The following is a 12,366-nucleotide window of genomic DNA, read 5'->3' as shown; positions in this document are numbered from 1 at the left end:
GAGAAATGAAGGAAAAGTTTTAAATCTTACCATGAGAGGTCCTGCTCTAAAAGAAATGCTTTTAGAGCATTTCTTTAGAAGGAAATTTCTTTAGAAGAAAATTAGAATCTTCTGGAATAAAAAGAGCAATGGAAATAGAAAATATCTAGGTAAATATAAAAAACTTTTTCTCTCTGAAATTCTTTAGAATATGGATGATAGCCCATATTCTAAAGTCCATATTCATAGGCAAAAATTATGGCAGTGTCTGGTAGAGTTTTCAATGTATATAGATGTAATACATACAACTATAACATCAAAGTAAGTGTGGGGGGTGGTGATTATGGGACACTATCTAGTATTAAACTGTTATATTTTATTGAAGTGATACTACACTAGGGGTGCCTGCGTGGCTCAGTCAGTTAAACGTTTGACTCTTGAGCTCAGCTCAGGTCTTGATCTCAGGGTCATGACTTCAAGTCCCACACTGGGCTGCATGATGGGCAATAGGCATTGATCCTACTTTAAAAAAAAAGTGAAGTGATACAGCACTAACTGTAAGTAGCCTAGGAAAGGTATAATGTATAATGTAACCCTAGACCTGCTAAAAATACACAAAGAAATATAGCCAAAGCCAACTGGAATATTATATGTATATGTATATGGTATATGTGTATGGATCGTAAATGTATATGGTTTAAATACTGAATGAGAGAAAAAGACTGTCACACTGGATAACAAACAAGACCTAACTACAAGCCCTGTACAAGTCAGCCACTTTAGGGGCACTTGGGTGGCTCACTCAATTAAGCAAAGGAATCTGATCTCAGTTCAGGTCTTCATCTTAGAGTCGTGAGTTCAAGCCCAGCACTGGGCTCCATAATGGGCATGGAGCCTACTTAAAAAAAAAAAAAAAGCCACTTTAAATATAAAAATATAGATAAGTTAATAGTTAAAGGTAGAAAAAGATAAACACATAAACACTAATCAAAAAAGAAAAACCAGTGGTGACTGGCTGGCTCAGTCAGTAAAGGATTCAACTCTTGATCTCAGGGTTCTGGGTTTCAGCCCCACATCGGATGTAGAGATTAAAGATAAAATCTTTGAGATGGGGCGCCTGGGTGGCTCAGTGGTTTAAGCCGCTGTCTTGGGCTCAGGTCATGATCTCAGCAGGGAGCCTGCTTCCTCCTCTCTCTCTCTCTGCCTGCCTCTCTGCCTACTTGTGATCTCTCTCTGTCAAATAAATAAATAAAATCTTTAAAAAAAAAAAAAAGATAAAATCTTTGAGAAAGTGGGAAAAAGAGGAAAACCACAATGGCTGTATTAATATCAGACCAAACAGACCTCAGAAAAGGAATATTACCAGAGATAAAGTAGGACATTATACAAGGATAAAAGGGTTAACTCACCAAAATACAATAATACTAAATGTGTACACATGTGACAGCAAAGCTATAAAATATATAAACCAAAAAGTGAAAGAACTAAAAAAATAGATAAACTTACAATTATAGTTAGAGATTGTAACAGTCCTCCTTGTCCCCTTAGAACAAGCAGACAGAAAAATATGTGAAAACAGAGACCATATCAAACAGCTTGACCAAACTGAAACTCAAAGAATAGTCTACTCCTAGAGCAGAATCAAATGCAGAAGAGTCGTTTACCAGGATGGACCGTATTCTGGGCCATAAAACAAGTCTCAGTAAATGTCAAAGGACTGAAATCATATTAAGAATATCCTTGTACCAAAACAGAATTAAACTTAATATTACTACCAGAAAGATATCTGAAAAAATTTAAAAATCCCCAAATCGGGGCATCTGGTTGGCTTAGTCAGTTAAGTGTCTGCCTTGGACTTGGACTGTGATCCCAGGATCCAGGGATCAAGCCCCATGTTGGGCTCCCTGCTTAGTGAGGAAAATGCTCCTCCCTCTCCTTCTGCGGCTCCCTGCCCCCAACTTATGCTCTCTGTCAAATAAATGAATAAAATCCTTAAAATAATTAAAATAAAGTAAAAATCCCCAAATATCTGGAAATTAAACAAAATAGTCCTAATAATCCAAAGGTCAAAGAAGAAATCACAAAGGAAATCAGAAAATATGTTGAACCCGAATGACAATGTAAACACAACAAATGAAAATGTTTGAGATGCAACTAAAGTACTATTAAAAGGGAAATTTATAGGACTAAGCATTTATACTAGAAAAAAAAAAGTCTCATATCAGTGACCTAAACTTTTACCCTAAGAAACTAGCAAAACTCAAAGCAAGGGATGCCTGGGTGGCTCAGTCAGTTAGGCGGCTGCCTTCGGCTCAGGTCAGGATCCCAGCATCAGGCTGGGAGTCCCACATCAGGCTCGTTGCTCCGTGAGGAGCCTCCTTTTCCCTCTGCCTCTGCCTGCCATTCTGCCTGCCTGTACTCTCTCTCTCTGATCAATAAATAAATAAAGTCTTAAAAAAAAAAACTCAAAGCAAGCAACAAGAAGGAAATTAAGAGCAGGAATCTAAGAAATAGAAAACTAAAAAACGAGAGAGACAAAAATAAAACTGACTATGAAACCAAAAGCTAGTTCTCTGACAGGGGAAAAGTCAATAAACCTGAAAAACATACAGCCAGACTGACTAGAAAAAGAGAAGACACAAATTATCAAAATCAGGTATGAAAGAAAGGAAATTAGTACAGACTCTACAGACACAAAAAATTAATATTACAAACCACTATATGCCCATAGAACTTACAACTTAATGAAAAAAACAAGTGCTTTGAAAGACACAACCTTCCAAAAGTCATTCTGAAAAAATACAAGAATTTATTATATTATTATAGAGATCTATTAAACAAATTGGGCTTATAGTTAAAAACCTTCCAAGAAAGTAAAATCCAGGCCCGGCTTGCTTCACTGATAAATTCTACCAAATATTTGAGGAAAAAAATACCACCACTTCTATACAAATTCTTCCAGAAAATAGATGAGAGAATTTTATGATGTCAATATTACCTGATACTAAACCCAGAAAATGACATTATAAGAAAATAAAATTACAGACCAATATCCCTCATGAATATGGGCAAATCAAATCCAGCAGCACATAAAAATGATACTAAGTTTAAAAAAAAAAGATAGGGGTGCCTGGATGGCTCAGTTGGTTAAGCATCTACCTTTGGCTCAGGTCATGGATCCTAGGATTGAGCCTTGCTTGGGCTCCTTGCTCAGCAGGGGCGTCTGCTTTTCCCTCTTCCTCTACCACTCTTGCTCTTTCTCATGCACTTTCTCTCTCAAATAAATAAAATCTTTTAAAAAATTTAAAAATTAAAAAAAATAATAAGTTACAATCATGTGGGGTTGGTTCAACATTAAAAAATTAATCAATCACGAGGCGCCTGTTGGGCTCCATCATTTAAGTGTCTGGCTTTGGCTCAGATCATGATTCCAAGGCCCTGGGATCGAGCCCCACATCCAGAGCCTGGTCTCCCTCTGCCTGCCTTTCTGACTACTTGTGCTCTTTCTCTCTCTGTCAAATAAATAAATAAAAACTTAAAAAAAAATCACTATATCAACAGTCTATAGTAGGAAAACCATGTTATCATCTCAATAAATGCTGAAATTTTTAAAGATTTAATTTACTTATTTTATGAAAAAGAGAGAGAACACACATGTGAGTGGGGAGAGCAGCAGGAGAGGGAAGAATCCCAGGAAGACTCCACACTGAGCTTGGAGCTGAACACTGGGCTTGACTTCATGACCCTGAGATCATGACCTGAGCCAAAACCAAGAGCTAGATGGTCAACTGACTGAGTCACCCAGGTGCCCCATGCTAAATTTTTTTAAAAGATTTATTTACTTATCCGAGAGAGGGAGAGAGAGAGAGAGCATGAGCAGGATCAGGGCAGAGAAGAGGGAGAGGGAGAAGCAGACTCCTCACTGAGCAGGGAGCCCAGTGGGGCTCGATCCCAAGACCCTGAGATCATGACTTGAGCCAATATCAAGAGTCAGATACTTAACTGACTGAGACATCCAGGCACTCCATGCTAAAATTTTAAAACAGAATAAGACATTCATTAATGAGAATAACTTTCAGGAAACTAGAAACAAAAGGGAATATCTTCAGCCTGATAAAGGGTATCTATGAAAAAACCTATTGCTAACGTCACACTGAATGAAGTACTGAATCCTTATGATCTTAAGATTGGAAAAAAGATAAATATATCCATTCCCACCACTCTGATTTAATATATTACTAAAGGTCCTAATTAGTGAAATAAGACAAGAATTAAAAGATTAGAATGAAAGGAATAAAATGCTTTTATTCCCAAACTACATAGCTGTTTACACAGAAAATTCTAATAAGATTATAAGTCACTAAATCTAATAAGTGAGTTTAGCAAGATGACAAATTTGGAAATTAATAGTCTTTCTATATACTAACAATGAGAAAATAATAATTGAAATTCTAAAACTACCATTTATAATTGCACCAAATTCCATGAAATGCTTTAAGATAAATTTAATAAAATATGTACAATATGTTTGATAAAAAAATCAAAGACTTCAACAAATGTTTATGGGCTCTAAAATGTTATTATTAAGATGTCAATTTTTCCCAAAATGATCTATAGATTCATCATAATCTTTTTTTAAAAAATATATTTATTAGGGCACCTGGGTGGCGCAGTCGTAAAGTATCTGCATTTGGCTCAGGTCATGATCCCAGGGTCCTGGGATGGAGCCCCACCCACATCAGGCTGCCTGCTCAGCAGAAGGCCTGCTTTTCCCTCTCCAACTCCCGCTGCTTGTGTTCCTTCTTTCACTGTGTCTCTTTGTCAAATAAATAAATAGAATCTTAAAAAAAAAGATATTTATTTATTTATTTGAAAGAGAGAGAAAGGGGGAGGAAGAGAGCACAAGCAGTGGGGGAGTGGCAGAAGAAGAGGGAGAAGCAGACTCCCTGCTGAGCAGGGAGCCCAGTAGGCTCATTCCCATGACTCCGAAATCATGACCCCAGCCCAAGGCAGACACTCAATCAACTGAGCCACCCAGGTGCCCCTAGATTCATCATAATCTTAATCAAAATTTCAGTGGGGTTTTAACAAAAACATATTTAAATTTATATGAAAAAACAGCCAAAATGATTTTGATACATAAGAACAAAGTTGAGGAGCACCTGGCTGGCTCAGACAGTAGAGCATGGGACGCGATCTCAGGACTGTGAGTTCAAGTCCCACACTGGGTATAAAGACTGCTTAAAAATAAAACCTTAAACTTGGGGCGCCTGGGTGGCTCAGTGGGTTAAAGCCTCTGCCTTCGGCTCAGGTCATGATCCCAAGGTCCTGGGATCGAGCCCTACATCAGGCTCTCTGCTCTGCAAGAAGCCTGCTTCCTCCTCTCTCTCTGCCTGCCTGTCTGCCAGCGAGTGATCTCTGTCAAATAAATAAAAATTTTAAAATCTTCAAAAAAAATAAAAAAATAAAACCTTAAGAAAAATCTTGGGATGCCTAGGTGGCTCAAGAGGTCAGGCAACCAGCTCTTGAATTCAGCACAGATCATGATCTCAGGGTTGTGAGACTGAACCCTGCATCGGGATCTGTGCTCAGCGAGGAGTCTGCTTCTCTCCTCCCTCTCCCTTTGTCCCTCCTCCTACTTGCACTCTCTCTCTTTCTCTAAAACAAAACAAAAACACTTAAAATCTTACAAAAAAAAAAAGTTGAAAGACTCACATGATCTGCTTTTAAAACTTACTTTAAAAAAAAAAAAAGATTTTATTTATTTGACAGAAGGAGACACAGTGAGAGAGAGAACACAAGCAGGGGGAGTGGGAGAGGGAGAAGCAAGCTCCTTGCTGAGCAGGGAGCCCAATGCAGGGCTCGATCCCAGAACCCTGGGATCATGACCTGAGCCGAAGGCAGATGTTTAATGAATTAGCCACCCAGGCACCCCAGAGAGAAAGATTTCTTAGATGCTACACAAAAAGCATAAACTCATAAAAGCAAAAATTAATAAACTGTATTTACCAAAATTTAAAACTTCTTCAACACTTTGCAACTGAGTCCAAGAAAAATGGAAATCTGCTAGCTGGGTTATAACAAAAATCTTTCCCTAATTGGTGGATGAGACTGAAAAATAAAATGGGGCGCCTGGGTGGCTCAGTTGGTTAAGGGTCCAACTCTTGGCTTCAGCTCAGGTCATAACCTCAGGGTCGTGAGATCAAGCCCCACATCAGGCTCCACACTTAGCATGGTGTCTACTTAGGACTATCTTCTTTCCCCTCCCTCTCTCTTCCCCTCTACTCCTGCCCCTGCCCAAGCTCATGCATGCTCTCTCTCTCTCACGCTCTCAAATAAATAAATAAAATCTTTAAAAAAGGAAAAACAAACAAAAATGTCTTCAAAAGACATTGTGAAGAAAATAAAAATACAGGGATGCCTGGGTGGCTCAGTGGGTTAAGTGTCTGCCTTCGGTTCAGGACATGATCCCAGGTCCTAGGACTGAGTCCCACATCGGGCTTCTCGCTCAGAGGGGAGCGTGCTTCTCCCTCTGCGTGCTGCTCCTGCTCATGCTCTCTCTCTGACAAATAAACAAAATCTTATGAAAGAAAGAGAGAGAGAGAAAGGAAGGAAGGAAGGAGGAAAGAAAGAAAGAAGAAAAGGGAAAATGAAAATACAAGCTAAGATCAGGGAGAAAATATTTGCAAAACATGTAACTGAAAATGTATAGGTGTATAAAATATAGAAAGAAACCTCACATCTCAAAAACAAAAAAAAAAATTTAAAAAACAACCAATTCTTCTTATAGGAGAACTCTAATCTATGTAGATACTCTCCCCTGAAGGAGGTGGAGCTTAACCTCCCCACCCCCACTACCAACTTCAGTGCTTACTGCATTTAGTGACTTGCTTCCAAAGAACGAAGTGTGGAAAGGGAGGAAAAATCACAACTCTGCTGTGGAGAAACTTCACACACACTACTCTAACCAAGTGATAAAGGTTAGTATCACCAGTGATAATTCATGTTGATAGCATACACACAAATGTTTGACTTTGTGGCACTCTTCTGAAAACCTAGAACCCCAGTCCAACTTTGAGTAAATCATGAGTCATTTCAAAATTAAGAAAGCTTCTCCTGAAAACTGTCAAGGTCATGAAAAACAAACATTAAGAAACTATCAGGCAAGAGACTAAAGCAGTTTTAGAACTACATGTAACATGGATGGAATCCTGGAATACAGAAAGGACATTAGGAGAAAAATGAGTGGAATCTACAAATAAAGTCTAGAGCTTAGTATGTGTATGTGTGGTAGGAAAAACATATATAATAAAATTTACTGTTTTAGCCATTTTTAAGTATACTGTTCAAAAGTTGTTAAGTATGTTTACATTGTTGCATAACAGATCTCCAGGCCTTTTTATCTTGCAGAACTGAAGCTCTATACCTATTAAAAAACTCCCTTTGTACCCTTCCCCTCATCCCTTGGTAACCACCATTCTATTTTCTGTATCACAAATTTGACTGCTTTAGATACCTCATATAAGTGAGACCATACAATATTGTCCTTTTGTGGACTGGTTTATTTCACTTAGCATGATGTTCTCAATGCTCATCCACACTGGAGCATAACAGATTTCCTTCCTTTTTAAGGCTGCATAGTATTCCATTAAAATGTAGGGTGCCTGGGTGGCTCAGTGGGTTAAGCCGCTGCCTTCGGCTCAGGTCATGATCTCAGGGTCCTGGGATCGAGTCCCGCATCAGGCTCTCTGCTCAGCAGGGAGCCTGCTTCCCTCTCTCTCTCTCTGCCTGCCTCTCCATCTACTTGTGATTTCTCTCTGTCAAATAAATAAATAAAATCTTTAAAAAAAAAAAATAAAATAAAATAAAATAAAATGTATATACCACATTTTATTTAACCATTCATCCATTTATGGACATTTGGGTTGCTTTAATCTCTTGGCTATTGTGAACAGTGCTGCTATGAACATGGATATGCAATGCTTTTTTTAATGGGCAAAAGATCTTCAAAACCAAAGATGGCAAATAAGAAGATGAAAGATGTTCAACATCATTATTCATTAGGGAAATACAAAATTAAAACCATAATGAGATATTGCGACATACCTATAAGAAGCCAAAAACAGGGGTGCCTGGGTGGCTCAGTGGATTAAGTCTCTGCCTTCAGCTCAGGTCATGGTCTCAGGGTCCTGGGACAGAGCCCCACATAGGGTTCTCTGCTCAGCAGGAGCCTGTTTCCCCTTCTCTCTCTCTGCCTACCTCTCTGCCTACTTGTGATTTCTGTCTGTCAAATAAATAAATATAATCTTTAAAAAAAAAAAAAAAGAAGAAGAAGAAGAAGCCAAAAACAAACCAACCAACCAACAAACCAGTGCTGGCTAGGATATGGAGGGGCTATAACTCTTATATATTGCTGAAGGAAATGTAAAATCGTACATCTCTTTGGAAAAGAGTTTGGTGTTTTTCTTTATAAGGAACATCTTAACCATGATAGCCAAAAACCCATTCATAGGTATGTAACCAAGTGAAATGAAAGCTTGTGTTCATATAAAACCTTGTACAATGATGTTAACAGGGGCTTCACTTACAATCGTTAAAAACTGGAAACCTCGGGGCCCTGGGTGGTTCAGTCATTTAGCATCTGCATTCAGCTCAGGTCATGATCTGGGATTAAGCCCTGCAACAGGCTCCCTGCTCTGTAGGAAGCCTGCTTCTCCCTCTCCCCCTCCCCCTCCTTGTGTTCCCTCTCTCACTGTTTCTCTGTCAAATAAATAAATAAATCTTTAAAAAACTCAAAAATCTTTCTAGATTTCTACCTCCCAAAGGTCCTTCAACTGAGAAGTGGAAAAACCAACTGGCATAGTCCTACAATGGGATATTATTTCACAATATAAAGGAATAAACAGGGCTGTCTGGGTGGCTCAGTAAGTTAAGCATCTGCCTTTGGCTGAGGCCATGATCCCAGGGTCCTGGAATCGAGTCCCACATCAGGCTCCCTGCTCGTGCTCTCTCCTGCTCTCTCACTCTCTCTCAAATAAATAAAGTCTTTTTTTTTTTAAGATTTTATTTATTTATTTATTTGACAGACAGAGATCACAAGTAGGCAGAAAGGCAGGCAGAGAGAGAGCTGGGGAAACAGTCTCCCTACTGAGCAGAGAGCACGATGTGGGGCTTGATCCTAGGACCCTGGGATCATGACCTGAGCTGAAGGCAGAGGCTTTAACCCACTGAGCCACCCAGGCGCCGCGCCCCCCCCCCGCTTTTTTTTAAAGAAATAAACTACTGATACACGCATCAACATGGATGAATTTCAAATAAATTACTATGTAAAAGAAGTCATACTCAAAAAGACTACACAATCTCACCTTTGGGAGTTTTTTTTGGAAAACAAAACAAAAACAAACAAAAAAAAAACACCAAAAAACAAAAAAACAAAACTATGGAAAAAAGAAAAAAGGAAATCTCTGAAGCCAGGGAATAGATTTGTGGCTGCTAAGGGTTTAGGATGAGTGAAGGAGTTCACCTCACAAGAGCACAAGAGACATTCTGGGATGATGAAACTCTTTTATATCTTGATTCTTTGGTGATATTTATACTTCTGTACACATTTGTCAAAACTCAGAACCGTATATAAAAAGGGTGAATTTTACCATACATGTAAATTAAACCTTTAAAAACCTGACTTAAAAACTAAATGTTTTGGGTGCCCGGGTGGCTCAGTTGGTTAAGCATCTGCCTTTGGCTCAGGTCACGATCCCAGGGTCCTGGGAACAAGTCCTGCATCGGGCTCCCTGCTTAGTGGGGAGTTTGCTTCACCCTCTACCCTTTCGCCCTGCTTCTGATCTCTCTCTCACTCTCCCTCAAACACATAAATAAAATCTTAAAAAAAAAAAACTAAACTAAATGTTTTTTCATCATATTTATTCAAAATGGAAAGCATTGAAACGTGTTGTTTGTTCTGTTTCATTTAGGGATATTTTTCATTTCCCTATTTGTGATCTCCTGGTTCACATTTTAATTCCCTTGGCAGATTTGAGCAGGCCCAGCTATCCTCTCTTACCCTGTTGCTGTAGCTATAAGGGCTTACCTCATTTGACTGTGCAAATGGCCCAGTTGAGTAGGTATGTCAGGCTTCTATAAAATATCTCTCCCACCTCAACTTTCCTTCTTTTCCTCATTGAAAGATATCTTTATTCATCTATTAATGGATGCTAAGGCCTCTAGGGCAGTTCTTCACCCTTGGAAAATTCTACATTCTCAAAAACAAGGACTTTGGTAAAGTTGGGTGGACACAAACCATATAAGGAACACTGAGCATATTTGGCAATAGGAAGTCTGCAAAAGGGTTCTCATGGAAGATTTCTTAGCTCCTAAAAAAAAAGATGATGTATCTTGATATGACAACTGGAACTTGTTATTCTCAAGGGAGGGGACCTGATGCTAAAGCTATTATACTAAGAAAGCTATTATATTAAGAGAGAGAGAAACAGAAAACACCTGGGTCCTTGCAACACTGCTGAGCATCAGATCACATCCTTCTGGAATTGTCATTCCTTAGAATTCTTGCAAAGTGAAATAATTTTCCTATTGTTCAAGGTAGTTTAAGTCAGAGGTTTCTCATAGCTGCAGGTGAAAACATCCTACTAATAGAAGGCCCTACTCCCACTGCCTAAAATGTCATAGCAAAACTATCCATGGCTGTTAGAGTTTTCCCCTACTGCTCTAAAAAAGAAAATTAGAGGGCGCCGGGGTGGCTCAGTGGGTTAAGCCACTGCCTCCGGCTCAGGTCATGATCTCGGGGTCCTGGGATTGAGTCCCACATCGGGCTCTCTGCTCAGCAGGGAGCCTGCTTCCCTCTCTCTCTCTCCCTGCCTGCCTATCTACTTGTGATCTCTCTCTCTCTCTCTGTCAAATAAATAAATAAATAATCTTAAAAAAAAAAAAGAAAATTAGAAAAAAATTTTGTCTTCCTAGGCAATTCTTTTCTACTGTTTGCATCTACTCTTTCTCCTAGTACTTATTCCAAATCCCCTCCAGTTTTCACATGATATAGGAGAGAGTTTTCACAAATAGTCCCAACAAAGGGGATAGAGCAAACTAATCTGCAGGAATAGGAAGTGGAGTGGTGGTTGCCCAGAGCTAGAAAGCAAAAGATAGAAGTACTAAGAGGCGGTAGGAGGGATATAAAGGGACAAAGGAAACCTTCGGTAGGTGACAGATATGTTCGTTTTCTTGATTGTAGTGAAAGCTTCGTGTATATGAATGTATGTAAAAACGTATCAAAATTGTATACTTTAAACAAATGCAGTTTATTATATATCAATTATACCTCAATAAAGCTAGTAAGTGAGGGAGGTTTTTTTTTTTTAATAGTTTTAGTGAGGGGCTTTCTGTTTCTGTGCAATCTATAGAAACCTTTCCTGACCTTTTAAATTCCAGGTAGGTTTATAGACTCTTCACTCAAATTTACAGGGATACATGTCCTCTTTCAGAAATAAATTATATTTACTATGACCACAGAGTAAATTTTCATTAAGCCAATCACCAAAAGCCTTGGAAGAAAGATTTTTATCTACTGCCCACTTCTTCTTGTAGGTTATGCTAAAAATACATAGGTACATTAAAACTCTTTAAAATCCTGTACCTTCTCAAATCACACAATGTTCTTTTGGGATCCAAGCTCTTCTATTTGCTGCTGTCAATCTCCACCTACTCTTTCACTCCCATCTCACTGGCAGTCACTAAATCCAAAAGCCTCCCTACTTTCTCTCTCTCACGCAAACATAAGGGCCACAGGGATGCTAACTAGCTTTGTACTGAGATGAATTATGAGTTCTCAAAAGCAAAGAATTCCACATATAACTTCCTATTGCCTGAGAAGAGACTTCTAGACTTCTATGCCAAGCAGGAAACCAAGCAACTAGAAGAGAATTTTTTGTAGTGTTTTCTTCTTACATGCCAAAAATCACAGCTGACAGGGGGAGGGGAGTAAAAAGAAAAGAAAGCTTACCCATAGAGTAGAGGTTGTCAAAGCTCTGGTGCATGCGGATAATCTCATAGTAGAGTTCATCATAGCTGCTGGGAGTGGGCAGGAATGTGTCACCATATGTGATAAACATATTAAAAAGGTTCACAATCTAAAAAAGAAGCAAAAGCCCATACACAGGGATCATACTATGAAGACCAGAAGGGTATTGTCAGTAGTATGCCGTTGCCAGTTCTTAATGGCTTATAAGAACTCAATGTTAAATTTTCAGGAATTTTGTGAGCTGGTTGCTTAACAAAGCCATTATTACAAATTGACACATAAACTTAACAGTTCATTAAATTATATTAAAATGAAGATAATACTCAAACTCACAACTTCCTAATTATTTTCTATCTTTT

At 38.7% G+C, this 12,366-nt stretch overlaps 1 protein-coding gene across 3 annotated transcripts in view; it reads right to left on the bottom strand.

Moving 5' to 3' along the window:
• ARMH3 (armadillo like helical domain containing 3) overlaps positions 1-12,366 on the bottom strand; it is a 182,551-nt gene that overhangs the window by 93,156 nt on the left and 77,029 nt on the right. For all 3 annotated transcript variants that reach the window (XM_045068962.1, XM_004749417.3, XM_004749418.3), the window contains exon 22: positions 11,990-12,116. In XM_045068962.1, coding sequence (XP_044924897.1) covers positions 11,990-12,116 — 127 coding nt within the window. The remainder of the gene's footprint in view (positions 1-11,989; positions 12,117-12,366) is intronic.

Source organism: Mustela putorius, unplaced genomic scaffold (assembly GCF_011764305.1).
Source record: "Mustela putorius furo isolate JIRA1106 unplaced genomic scaffold, ASM1176430v1.1 tig00003909_pilon_pilon_pilon, whole genome shotgun sequence".
Lineage (NCBI taxonomy): Eukaryota > Metazoa > Chordata > Mammalia > Carnivora > Mustelidae > Mustela > Mustela putorius.
This window is presented reverse-complemented; position numbering and strand designations above follow the sequence as displayed.